The sequence below is a fragment of the Caretta caretta genome, chromosome 10 (assembly GCF_965140235.1).
Source record: "Caretta caretta isolate rCarCar2 chromosome 10, rCarCar1.hap1, whole genome shotgun sequence".
Lineage (NCBI taxonomy): Eukaryota > Metazoa > Chordata > Testudines > Cheloniidae > Caretta > Caretta caretta.
In genome coordinates this window covers 49322489-49334781 of record NC_134215.1, presented here as the reverse complement: position 1 = coordinate 49334781, position 12293 = coordinate 49322489, and the positions used below count along the sequence as shown (strand labels likewise).

General features: G+C 44.2%; 1 protein-coding gene across 5 annotated transcripts in view; it reads left to right on the top strand.

The window, feature by feature from the left end:
- The window catches only part of HMG20A (high mobility group 20A), a 71245-nt gene extending 62485 nt beyond the window's left edge, over window positions 1-8760 (top strand). For all 5 annotated transcript variants that reach the window (XM_048866568.2, XM_048866567.2, XM_048866570.2 and 2 more), the window contains 2 exons: window positions 313-457; window positions 5330-8760. In XM_048866568.2, coding sequence (XP_048722525.1) covers window positions 313-449 — 137 coding nt within the window. In that variant the 3' untranslated portion in view covers window positions 450-457; window positions 5330-8760. The remainder of the gene's footprint in view (window positions 1-312; window positions 458-5329) is intronic.
- Window positions 8761-12293: the final 3533 nt, after the last annotated feature.

The window sequence follows — 12293 nt, the reverse complement described above, 5'->3', positions numbered from 1 at the left end:
GCAGACAAAGAGAACAGTACTGCTGTGTACCCTTGCCATATGATCACTTTGGCCCTGATCCTCACAGTTATTTAGGCTCCTAAATTCCACTGAAATCAATGGAAGTTAGGCACCTAAATACCTTTGAGTTGCTAAATCTTTTGTTGCTAAAGATTTATGCTTTATTTCAGTTACATTTCTTTTGGGTCTAACTGTGTGCAATATGTTTTCGCCTTTATGCAAACCGTCCTTAGAACGGTAATGTTTGATACTGCTGTAGTTATCTAAATATTCTGTGGCTTTTTTTTTTTGCTTGCACTATATTTACTGTAGGCAGTGGGGAGACCCCCACAATGGACACCATTGACTCATACATGAACAGACTGCACAGTATTATTCTGGCTAACCCACAGGAGAATGAGAATCTCATAGCCACGGTCCGAGAGGTTGTAAACCGGCTTGATCGCTAGTGACTTGGGTAAGCACCCCCTTGCTCAGACTGGTTTGCTTACCAGCACCTACACCACATCCTCTGCACCAAGCCTGGAAATAAATGAGGGGAAATTTTCAAAGGCACAAAGAGCAGTGAGATGCTCAACCATTTTCAATGGAAGTTGGGTGTTTTTACTCCCATTCATGGCTTTGAAAAGCTCCCTGATTTCTAAGGGAGACTTAAGTGCTTGGTATATCGCAGGATTGTTCGACATCTTGGTTGATGTATCAGATGAATAAGACTGCTAAAGTCTGGAGTAGAACAGAGAAGGAGGAACATTCCTTTGCATGCATGATGTACTGACTAAAGATACTGTGGTAGATGATAATGGTGAAGAAGATTTCTCTGTCGAGCATGATGAATCTGAAGAATTCTGCAGTAAGTGTTTGCTAGTTTTGGTAGTCATTGAGAAATCCTGTTATCAGCAAAGGGCTGTTCACCAGCTAATCCCAATTCCTAAAGTTAAAACAGCTTCCAGTTTTGCTATGGACACTTAGCAAGTCTGTAGCACGCAGAAATTGTCAAATTGGTTACATGTTGTGTTCTTTTGGACCTCCAGGTATACAGATAACTTAAGCAAGATATAACTGGGTCAGGCCACCCATAGCATTTACTGAGGTTTAATGATCCAATACATCTTTATCATATGCATTTAGTATTTCAGAGATCACGATTCTGCAAATTTTGCTTTGCTGCTCACCATCTAGAAAAGCCTTAATAAGAGACTTGATGAATAGCAAGCAAACAAAACTACCCAGCCTTTGCACTATAATACACCTCCCCATGCTATATACAGATTACCATACTTTGTGGGGCAACAACAGGATTATAATGTTGCAATTTGGATCTGAATATCCTGGGCTTGAATCTTTTACCTGCTTTTGTTGCTGTAAGTACGCAGGCCTGGATTTTTTTGGAATATGTACAGTACATCCCAGCATATTCTGCGCTATGAATGGCATGTATAAATGCAACTAAAATTCTGACTTAATGTGTTATGAAATGGGGTTCATCTGCAAATATAAAGGCAGGAGTCTTCATCCTTCCTGGTCGTGACCTTTTGTGATATTGCACAGTGCAATTAATTACATGTTCCCCATTACAGAGTGGCTTAAGCTAAAAGCTCATTGTCCTTCCAGTGGGTAGCCAGATGGAACGGACTGTAGTTCTAAGAGATGACTGAGCTCCCAGCAGAATAAAGAAATGGCATTACTGCTTCTATTTATGAAAGGGAACAGCTTGTGGATCTAGGTCTGGGATTTTCAGTAGCTCATCAGCCTTCTAATTTTCACACAGTGTTTTCAATTAGCACTCTTGTTGGCTCAACAGAAAAAGAGAATTGGGGATTGGAGGGGGATGAGAGAACTTGTGACAAAATGGAATAACTGGTAAAGTGGTCTCCCATCAGTCAGGTGTTGGAAGGGCACCCCAGTCCTTGAGACAGATGTTTTCTCTTTAAAGCACCATAACCTATCTCAAGGTTACTCAAATCTAGGCAGTTTCTGCTGGATGCTTTGGGTCCCAGCTGTCATGGGAAGCCTCAGAGGATTCTTATTTTCTAGGAGTCACTGGCATTTTCTGTGGTTTCGAGATGTAAATATTTTGTTCTTGGAAAAACTGGATTCAGCTTTGAGCTGTTTGGAAAAAATGATTTTGCTCCAGAATTCCTCCTTCCCAATTATGGTTAAAAAGACAATCCATCCCTACAAAAATAGTAGATAAGGCAATTAAAAAAATGTAATTAATAATGGCCTGGCTTCATTATACAAATGTGTACAGACAACTGGGCCTGATGTTCCAAGCCCTCATGATACAATTAATTATCCTGACATGCACTTGATACTGTCACATCCAGTGACAGGAGCTTATGAGGGAAGCTGGGGGCAGGGGATGGGTGTTTGTGTAAGTGGGTTCACGCTTAAGAGAAGATAGGACTTGTAAACAAAAGTAAGAACCTTAAAATAGGAGAAGGTGAGAGAACTTAGTAAGAGTCTACCATTGGTAGATTGTCAGCACCATCTTCCCTTTTTTAGTCTGAATTTACAGTATAAGTATTCTCTCAAAAGAATGTGTATCAGCCAGATAGATTGCTAGGTGCTCAGAGGCATATTTAAAAATAAAACTGATGATCAGAAACCTATTTGCTTTTACAATTATGGTATTCTTCAAAAATACGGTACTCAAAGAGCTAAGCTGATTTCGAATAGCTAAAGTACCTAACAAATGGCTGTATTACACAGCACTGAAAAACAGAAACACCAAACAGAATACTAAAATATAGAGGTACACTTTATATATATAGAAATATCATTGTAATGCCCCCTATCCACCCAGTTACCTCCTTTAGCTCTCATCTCCTTGCGGCTTTTGATGGACAGGCCTGGGTTCTTCTGGATCCTGCCTCCCACTCAGTAGGGTGTAACTTATTTATTTTCTTCCAATATGAATGTATTTGGAGGTGCCTCCATCCCACCCCACGTAGCCCCCGCCTCTTCCTGGCAGGATGATCAGGGAAGCTTGGGAGGAAAATTCTAACCACAGGGTAACCTCCACTTACTTGCCAGATAGTTGCAGACTCCCAAGAAATCTCACACACACACACACACACATATATACATACAATATATTCAACACAGTAATTATATTAAACAGGAGATAAGTATAACATAACAGGGTAGAACACTATTCTCAGGGACACTTGTGCCCACCCTGATAATACCCATGAATTCCCCCAGTCACGTGACCTGATATAGCAAACATAAAAATTAGCATCCAGTTGGTATGCGTACTTTGTAGGGGCCCTTGGTGACTTGTGACCACAATATCTTCTGTGCAACAGTTAGCAACTTGGCTGACTGGGTTCAGTATAGCCCCAAAGACTCACAAGTTGGTTAAGTTGGTATGTCCCTCCACAGGTTTAATAGACATTAGGTAATAAAATCCCCAACTCTTACCCACTGGCTTGAGGGCACAGCTCAAGGAGTAGGAGGATCTCCTAAACAATCTCTCTGACTAGCTAACTAAAGGATGGTGCCCTCACAACTCTGCAAATGATCCTCAGGTCCAGAGATGACTCTGGACTCCTCAATTACTGCAGAAGGGCTGATGATCGCTGCTATCAAGCGTCCTCTTTATGCAGGAGTCAGGCTGCTTCTGGACTCAGGATTTCCCCTTTGCAAAGGGGTGCAGGGCTCAAGGTGCAGGTTACAAAGCTATACTAAAAATCCAAACTTTTTAGTCTCCTACCCTAGTGCTCAGATGCACTCTCAGCCGGCGCCAGCCCTGGACTAGCAGCCAGACCAGTGGTGGTGCCATGTGGTGACTGATTTTCCCTGGGGAGCTAAAGGGCTAACTCAGCTTGGCTGAGGGGAATTTTCCCAACAAAACTCTACAAACTGGGAGTCACCTTGGAGAGGGAAAGGCCCAAACTGAGGGATGTTGCTTTCAGATCCCCAGAGGTCAATTCTTGGGGGAACCCTGCATGCATGCCTGAGACTCACCAGCACCTCACACAGCCAGTCCTGTTCAAGGGATGGCAGCTCACTCCCTGTTGGTAAGGCTAACTCAGCTTCCTGGGCCAATCATTTCACTCTGCCCCCTCCTCCAAGCAGACCGCATACTATCTTCCCCCAAGCCAACTGGGCTCCTGGCATTCTACATAGTTAAGACCTTACCAAATTCATGGTCCATTTTGGTCAATTTTATGGTCATAGGATTTTAAAAATCATAAATTTCATGATTTCAGATATTTTTATCTCAAATTTCAGTGTTGTAGCTGTCGGGCTCCTGACCCAAAAGGGGGTTGTAGGGGGGTTGCAAGGTTATTGTAGGGCAGTCTCGGTACTGCCACCCTTACTTCTGTGCTGCTGGCTGCGGCGCTGCCTTCAGAGCTGGGAAGCCAGAGAGTGGCGGCTGCTGGCTGGGAGCCCAGTTCTGAAGGCCGCACCGCTGCCAGCAGCAGCGCAGAAGTAAGGGTGGCGTGGTATGGTATTGTCACCCTTACTTCTGTGCTGCTGCCTTCAGAGCTGAGTCCTCGGCCAGCAACCGCTGCTCTCCAGCCACCCAGCTCTGAAGGCAGCGCAGAAGTAAGAGTGGCAATACCGCGACCACGCCCTACAATACCCTTCTAACACCTCACCACCCCCATGGTCCCCTTTTGGATCAGGGCCCCCAGTTTGAGAAACGCTGGTCTTCCGCATGAAATCTCTATAGTATAGGGTAAAAGTACACAAAATATCAGATTTCATGGTCAGTGACATGTTTTTCATGGCCATGAATTTGTAGGGCCCTATGCATAGTGGCTCTCCTCTCTCCCTCTTGGTTGCCTTGCCGACTCCGAGTCTGCCTCGGCTCCCCTTTCCTCCCAGGCACAGTGTGCCACTACCAGAGTTACAGGCACACAGAACCCCAGGAGCCTAGGGAGTTACATTGTATGATTATTATTATTAATGTTTATTATAGTAGTGCCTAGGGACCAACTAAGAATGGGGCCCTTAGTGTGGGCATTGTACAGACACAGAGCAGTAGACAGTCTGTGCCCCAAAGATACGTACATATATGGGGAAAATAGTTTATTTCAAAACAATTGTTTGGGCTGAAACACAGATTCAGAGGTGATTTTCAGAGGTAACTCTGAGCTGACTCCCTGATAACTCTTATAAAGAATCATATTCTGGTTTCTCAGTGGACAGTTGTCCAAGCCACTTGATAAGCTTCTTTCTCTGTAGGCTTGCCAGCTATCGAGTGTACTTTAATATGGTCCCTTCAAATTAACCCTCCAAAAATCTCTTCACAACGTCCTGTTTATTTTGACAGACTGGTCTAAACATCTAACATTTGTTTCTGTTTCATCTGCAGGTCTCCTGGCCCAGGGGTGTCTTACAAAAGTGATTCAGCCAGTGAGGAATGAAAAGCCATGATGGAAACAGACTGGAGGTGGGAGGCAAGACTTCAGGATCTGTCCTGGTCCCTGCCTAAGCAGCTTGCCTATGGGGCAAACTATTTAATGAATTAAAAGCTCCTATGAAGCCACAGGCACCAGCCACTAAACATTTGAACTGTCCTCCGTGTAAAGCTTTCAGAGCATGTAACTACTGTACAATCATCAGTTTTCCATCATTTTAGCTGGATGGGGGGATACCCACACACTCTGTGGACTGGACAAGAATGGAGGTGAATCTACTTCCAATCTGTGTAGTGGAGGCAGCCTTTGTGTTATGGTAATAGAACTTTGAAATGTTATGTTGCTTTGTATCTCTTCATCCTTTCTGTGGGGTTTCCTTCTCCCCTTCCAGTTCTCCTTTTGTCCTTTTCCTGTTAACTGATGTTCGCTGCACTGTATAGCAACACCTGGATTCTTTGCTATGACAGATACAGCCTTCCTTACTGCACCATCCTGCCCCGCCTGTCGTGTCTTCAATGCAAGCTTCTCTTTTATGTGCTAGGCTGCATCTCGTACAACATGAGGTTCCTTCCTGTTGGTATTGGCTGTGGCTGGCGCTTCATGACTGTGCGACCCTGAGGGAAGGGCTCTCTCTTTTCCCCCTCCCAGCTACTCTTTCCAAGCATCTCTGCTGCATGAGTGTCCTGCTTCTCAGCAAGACTCCACTGTTCCTATCTATTGAAAATGGCTGGTGCAGCATTTTACTGCTGAAAAGGTCAGCGGTAATCAAAAGAGAAAGTGAAAGGCTGGCTTCTCTCAGCCAGCAGGAAAAGTGCAAAACTATATTTTAGACTAAAATAAAACATGTCGCTTTTCTGTCCTCTGATATGTTGCTTTGTCTAATATGATGTGAGCTGCAGCCTGCTTGAGCGAATGATATTCTGTTCCAAGTCATCTCTCCACCACAAAGAGAAACGGGCAGGGGAATTCCATTTCCCTCTGTCCATCTGCTGTTGTAGCACTAAGGAACCATTTTTATAAAAGGGGCCTGCAATGAAGTGTAACAGCAGAGAGCATCTTTAGCAAAGGTGAGCAAATTGTGGCACACAGAATTCCGTAGTGCAGCTCACGGCTACCCTCACCTTTAATACAAAAGTGCATCTTCTGGAGACTACCGCTTTCTGCATGGGATGTTCCTGCTTGATTTGAATGGCCTTTTATTCATGGCAAGTGTCTTTTTGCGTGCTGAGATCTATAGTTTCTTTGAGTTGCACCTCACCTGCTTGTCAGAGATGAAGACATCTACTGTCTGCATTGTCTTATGCAAATTATTTGCAGCCCTTGGGGTCCTGTCAAATTATTAGTTCAGGCTTTAGTTGAGAACTTCTTGAATACCCTTGGGCTTTATTATGATGGTTCAACCATACTCTCTGTTCTACATGCCACCTTCCTATTCTTCCTTCAGAAAATCTTGGGACTTTTCCTGTCATGAACTGGGAATGCTTTTATTACCTTGCCATGCTGATGCAAGCAAGAACAGTTTCACGAATCTGCAATGTAAGCATCTGCCCAATTTTATATTTGAAGATTAAAAAGTAGTTCTTCCTTTTCCACTCTTTAGTGCACGCTGCACAGATTTCACACTTGCTTGAAGCCACCTCCAAGTCAATGCCTTCTGTGACAGGGGCTCACTCACCCCTTGCCTTGCAGCTGCTACCTTCACTGCTGCCAAACAGCAAGGAGTGTAAGCTCGAGTCTTCCTTCACGGAGGGACTCGTTTTTGTCTTCTCTCTCATCATTTTTCAAGACTTCACTCACAAGAGCTGCAACTTGGGGCACTGACTTTCTTTTTCCTTAACATAGGCAAGACCTAAGTTCCCTGTAAGCTGCGCAGCCTCAAAGCATCCTATTTAGCGCTGCGCAGGCGCTCGGAGAACCCTCCCGGAGACCTGCCGCAGCCGGGGCGGCCCAGACCCAACCGCAGCCAGATCGGGCCCAGGCATGGCCGTGGCAGTGCAGCTTGGCCCGGACCCAGGAGTGGCCCAGATCTGCTGGGGCCGGGGGGAGGGGCACCTATCCTGCAGCCCCAGCCCCAGAGTTGCCATGGCAGGGAGAGGTACCTCTCCCCCTCAGCCCAGGTGCTGCTGCAGGGAGAGAGAGCTGGGAGGAGTCCTCTCTCCCCACTGTAGCCCTGGAGCACCCTCCTGCACCCCAAACCCATCATCCCCCGCCCCACCCCAGAGCCCGCACCCCCAGCCAGAGCCCTCACATGCCTGCACCCCAATCCTATGCCCTAGCCCTGAGCCTCCTCCCATATGCCGAAAAGTCCCAACCCCACCACGTGAATTTTGTTAGGTGCACCAATATGAAAGTGATGTGTGTTACATCACCTCCATATTGGTGCACGTAACAAAATTCCGCACATGGGTGGGAAAATCAGAGGGAACACTGGGCAAGACCAGGTGATGTTAGCATGAACTAGTTCTGAGTTCTGTAGTGAAGAAGGGGTTGTGGGAGGACATCCTGTAGATAAATAGCATCTCAGGAAAAAGCACCTCCGTCTCACACCATTTAGTAATAGTGGCAATTGACTGCTGTATTGAAGTGGGAGTAGCCTAAGTGCAGTCCACAGCCAAAACCTGGGCCCACAGAGTTCTAACAAATCAGTCAATGGTAACTCTCTTTAATACAGAGATACACTCCATGGAGACTTAAGGTCTCAGCATGTGATGCGAGGGCTTGATCCACTTTGGGTCCATATTTAAGGTGTGGATGGCTGCAAGCTGCCCTGTCTTACACAAATCAGATGTAGCCATCAGCTCCTGGCACATTGCCAATCTATCTCTGTGTTGGGCAAAGCATGCCTGTTCTTGGATGGGAGAGTCAAGCGGGTACTTACCGTTAGCTGCATGCTGACTGACAAATCTTTCCCTTTTCCCCAACATAGAGGAAGAGAGATGTGATGACATGACCCGTTTTGAAGCAGCTGGGATGGGGGAGGGGGGGTATGGTTTGAGTTCTTGCTCTCCAACAATATTATAGATGATGTTTTGTCTCATTAAGAAGCTTCAAATCTGCACTGATTTACCCAGTGAAAAATGAATTTTGTCTTTTCAGTGTTTTTCATGAGTGTCACTTCAGTTTACATTTTTCAGTGTGTTGGCTGACAAAAAAAATTAAGTGGGTGGTGAGGGGAGGAGCAGGGTCAGACATTTTCTTTGCTCTGAGACATGTTAACAAAAACATATTAAAATGGAGTCCATTTTCTGGATTAATGTGTTTGGAATTGTTGAAATGCCAAGTTTTCTGTACAAGTGTTTTTGCAATTAAACTTTTAGACTTTCTTTGTTTAAGAAGATGATATGCTTGCTTGACATTTGCTTCATTAAAACTGTTCAACATTGAATCCATTCTGATTGAATTTTAACTGCATGTTAATGAGAGAAATCTTACCACCATTGCCTTCTTGTCTGAGAGACTTTGTCAACTCCACATTAGTCACCAAAACTCGTAAGCAGTCCATATTGGCAACACGTTCATTTCCTCAGTTGCTCATTTGAATGGTGGGTTCACAGTTTGAGGAGTCTGTATTTTAGAATGCCATGCTGGGCTGTAATTTGGTTTTCTATGAAAATGATGCTCAGAGCAGAGTGGGGGAGAATGCTCAGTCTTTACCTTGTTTGTCAGACAATCATAGAACTAATGGGAGCTCTTCATCCTCTTCAGCCCAAGTGTATTAGCTCTGTGTGAAGGGGCCCTGGTGCTGAAAGGAGAAGAGGGCTGGATAGCTGCCCTCTTTCAAGTGTAGCTCCCCTTTCATGCACCTGAAGAAGTAACAACTGTTGAAAACCCCTTGAAGACCATTAAAATTTAATAGTCATACAGCATCATTAATAGGGCAAGCTGTAGGTAAAGACTTGCCTGTCATCCCCCTGTCACCCAACTGAGTCAACCGAGCAGGTCCTTTCTTTGTTTCTCATCCACCCTCATTTTTCTCTCTTCCTTGGGATTCTCCCACCAATTTTTTCCCTGTCTCTTTTCTTGGTCATCTTCCATCTTGTCTTACCCCCGGACCTCTTCAGCTCCTTTTCCTTCCCCTTCCAGAGCCTTCTATCTGTCTTCCATTTCTGCTCACTGGGATGCAGAACTTATCTTCTAGCCATCTTTTATCCTCATGCAGCCCATACCTTGGGAATAGACTCCCACGTGAAGGAGTCTTCTGGCTGGATGAATTTTTCCTGCACTGGAACTCCTTCCAAAACCATGGGACTTTATTCAACCATCCATTTAATTTATTCCCAGGGTCACATCTGATTATTATGATTGCCCAGTCTGATTACTAGTTTTGTTTATACACAATTAAGTCCTTGGTTCCAGTACTCTTTCAGATATCAGGATATATGCTAATTTGGCTTTGTATCACACCTTGTATATTTGGCATCACATGTGCTGTAAGCCTTTAAGGTTCCAAAATGGAGGGGACCCAGGGTATCCTTTATTGAAGGGCACCCGCCAGCATTTTCCTGTCTAAACACTGGCGAGCACAGGACTGGTGCACACCTGCAAAAGTAACAAACAGCCACAAGAAGTGCATCACCAAAGGCAGGGGTCCATTTCCCTTTCAGCCAGTGCTGCTATCCCTGTGTCTGACGTCAGGCAGCAGATGGTGGCCAATCATGCTTTCTTTAAAACAAACCATGATGCATTGTAATATTTCCACTAGTTGTTTCTTCCTTTTCTTAATCCCTCTTTGCTGTGCAGCTGCTGGATTGGATCAGTGATTAATAATGCTTTAGGGGAGATGGGGGAGCTTGGGTTCTTTTCGGAGGAAAAGCTCACAGCTCCTTCCTGTTCCGCAGGCAGTTTCCTGTCAGTAATGTAGATGAGATTTCAAGTGAGGTATTTTTTACACTTCGCATGAGTTCAGCTGTATTCTTTGGAGCCTGAAATACATTCAGTCCAGTTAGAGTTAAAGGTTATCCTTCAGCTCTTCTGTAATGATCTCTCACTGACCAGTGGATCATTTTGTCTCTTCCTTCCTCATTGCTGAGAGCATTGGATATTTTATCTTTTTAATCTTTGGGATTTCCTAGTCAAATTCAGGAACTGCCTTGTTAATTGCAAAAACTGCAGATTTACTGGGTGTAAGTGGAGTTCACCACCTGGTATATGTAGTCAGGTGTCTGCGTCCACTAATTAGTAAGAGAACTGATGTGGCCTTGGCCAAGTCAGACCCTGAAACCAGTGTCCAGGGACTAACACCTGGCACTGGCCTCTTTGGTTAATGTAAGCGCGGATGAGGTATATGGCTGTGTAAAGGTATGAAAATTGGACTCTGGGAGCTATCGGCAAGTGAAGGGCCAAAGCTTTTAAAATCTGGTGCTATCGCCAACCTGTTTGATTGTTATAAACTGGTGTGTGGAGACTAGCACAGTGAGGATGTATTTATGTATGTGTGCCAAAGAAGATGTTGGAAGTTTGAATATTTATAGACAAGTAATGGCAAGCAGATGCAGCTGGGACTTTGCTAAAGCACAGCTTTTAAGGGAAGTCAAGAGGAAAAGGTGACTGCAACACAGGAGAATGGGATGTTTATGCAAACATGGCTTCCTGTCCTAAACTCCTCAGCCTTACTTAAGAAGTGAAAAGAGGCTGAAAATGGTGTTGATGGCTGATTCCTCTGAACTGATCCTAATACAAATTTGATCTGCATTTCAAGTCTGCACTGGTCTGAGTGGTCAAATAGTTTTTTTCCATCTCTAACTTCTGGTTCACTCTGATGCAGGGCCAACACAACATGGATTTATCATATCTGACTTAACCTGTAGCCAGAAGGCAGTGGTCCACCAACTTTATAACCTTAGGTGTGACATGCTCATTATTAAATTTTGAAGATTTTATATGAATCTGTATCCTAGTAAGAAGATCTTAGTGGTGCAAAGGATCTAATTTAGTCAATGACTTAATAATGAGGTGATAAACTACTCTTTGAAGAAATTCCTGTTTCCTGCGATACAAGGAAAGGATACCCCTGTTTGTGTGGTGGTGTTTATATGAAAAGCCCTTTATTTTGGTTTTTATTTTGCTTAAAATTTCCCAGGGACTTTATCTGTGTTTATTATAAAAAATTAAAAATGGGTAAAAATTGGTGCAAAAAATTAACTTCTCTGTTTTCTGGTGAAATACTGGGTTAAATCAGGGAGATGGGAGGACAGAAAAAAAGAACAAATAGAGAAAAGTAAGAGTAGTAAAAACATTTGAGTGCTGTGGTTTACTTCATGAAGTTCATTGAGTACATACATATGGGCATGCACTTGCGTGTGTGTATCTTCCGCTGCGTTGCCTTGTTTTAACATTTATACTTAGACTAATTTATTATTAGCATAAACACATCTATCTAATGTATTGGATTTTCTTAACAAAATGAGTATTTTTATGTACTGGAGTGGATAATTTTGTAATGGAGTGGTCTAAACTTCAGGTGAAAAGTCTGTACAAACTGAATCATAGCTTTTGTAAAACCCAGGTGTTGGTTTTTTTGGTAAAAACCAAAAATGAAGCACCTTTCTCATAGGGCAGGGAGAGAAGTAGCAGCACTTTCAAAGGGATGGCGAGACCCCTGAGATGGCATCAGAACATCCCCCACCCCAGCAGTGGGGCAGAGCTGTACCTCTCCAGCTACTGCATATTGTACATTCCATAATCAACACAGAACCCTTGTGTACTCCCTGTTGACAGACGGTCCTCTCTGACCTCCTTTCACCCGTCTCCAGCTACCTCAGTTCCCCTGCCTCACCATCACCAGGTGAGCACCAACCACTGCTTCCCTCATCACTGTTACATCAGCTGGACTCTTCACTAACCTTTGCACTGCATCTTGGATGGGGAAGTGTGAGGAGGGCGAAAGATGAGAGGCTGTGTGACCTGTAGTGTGCAGAG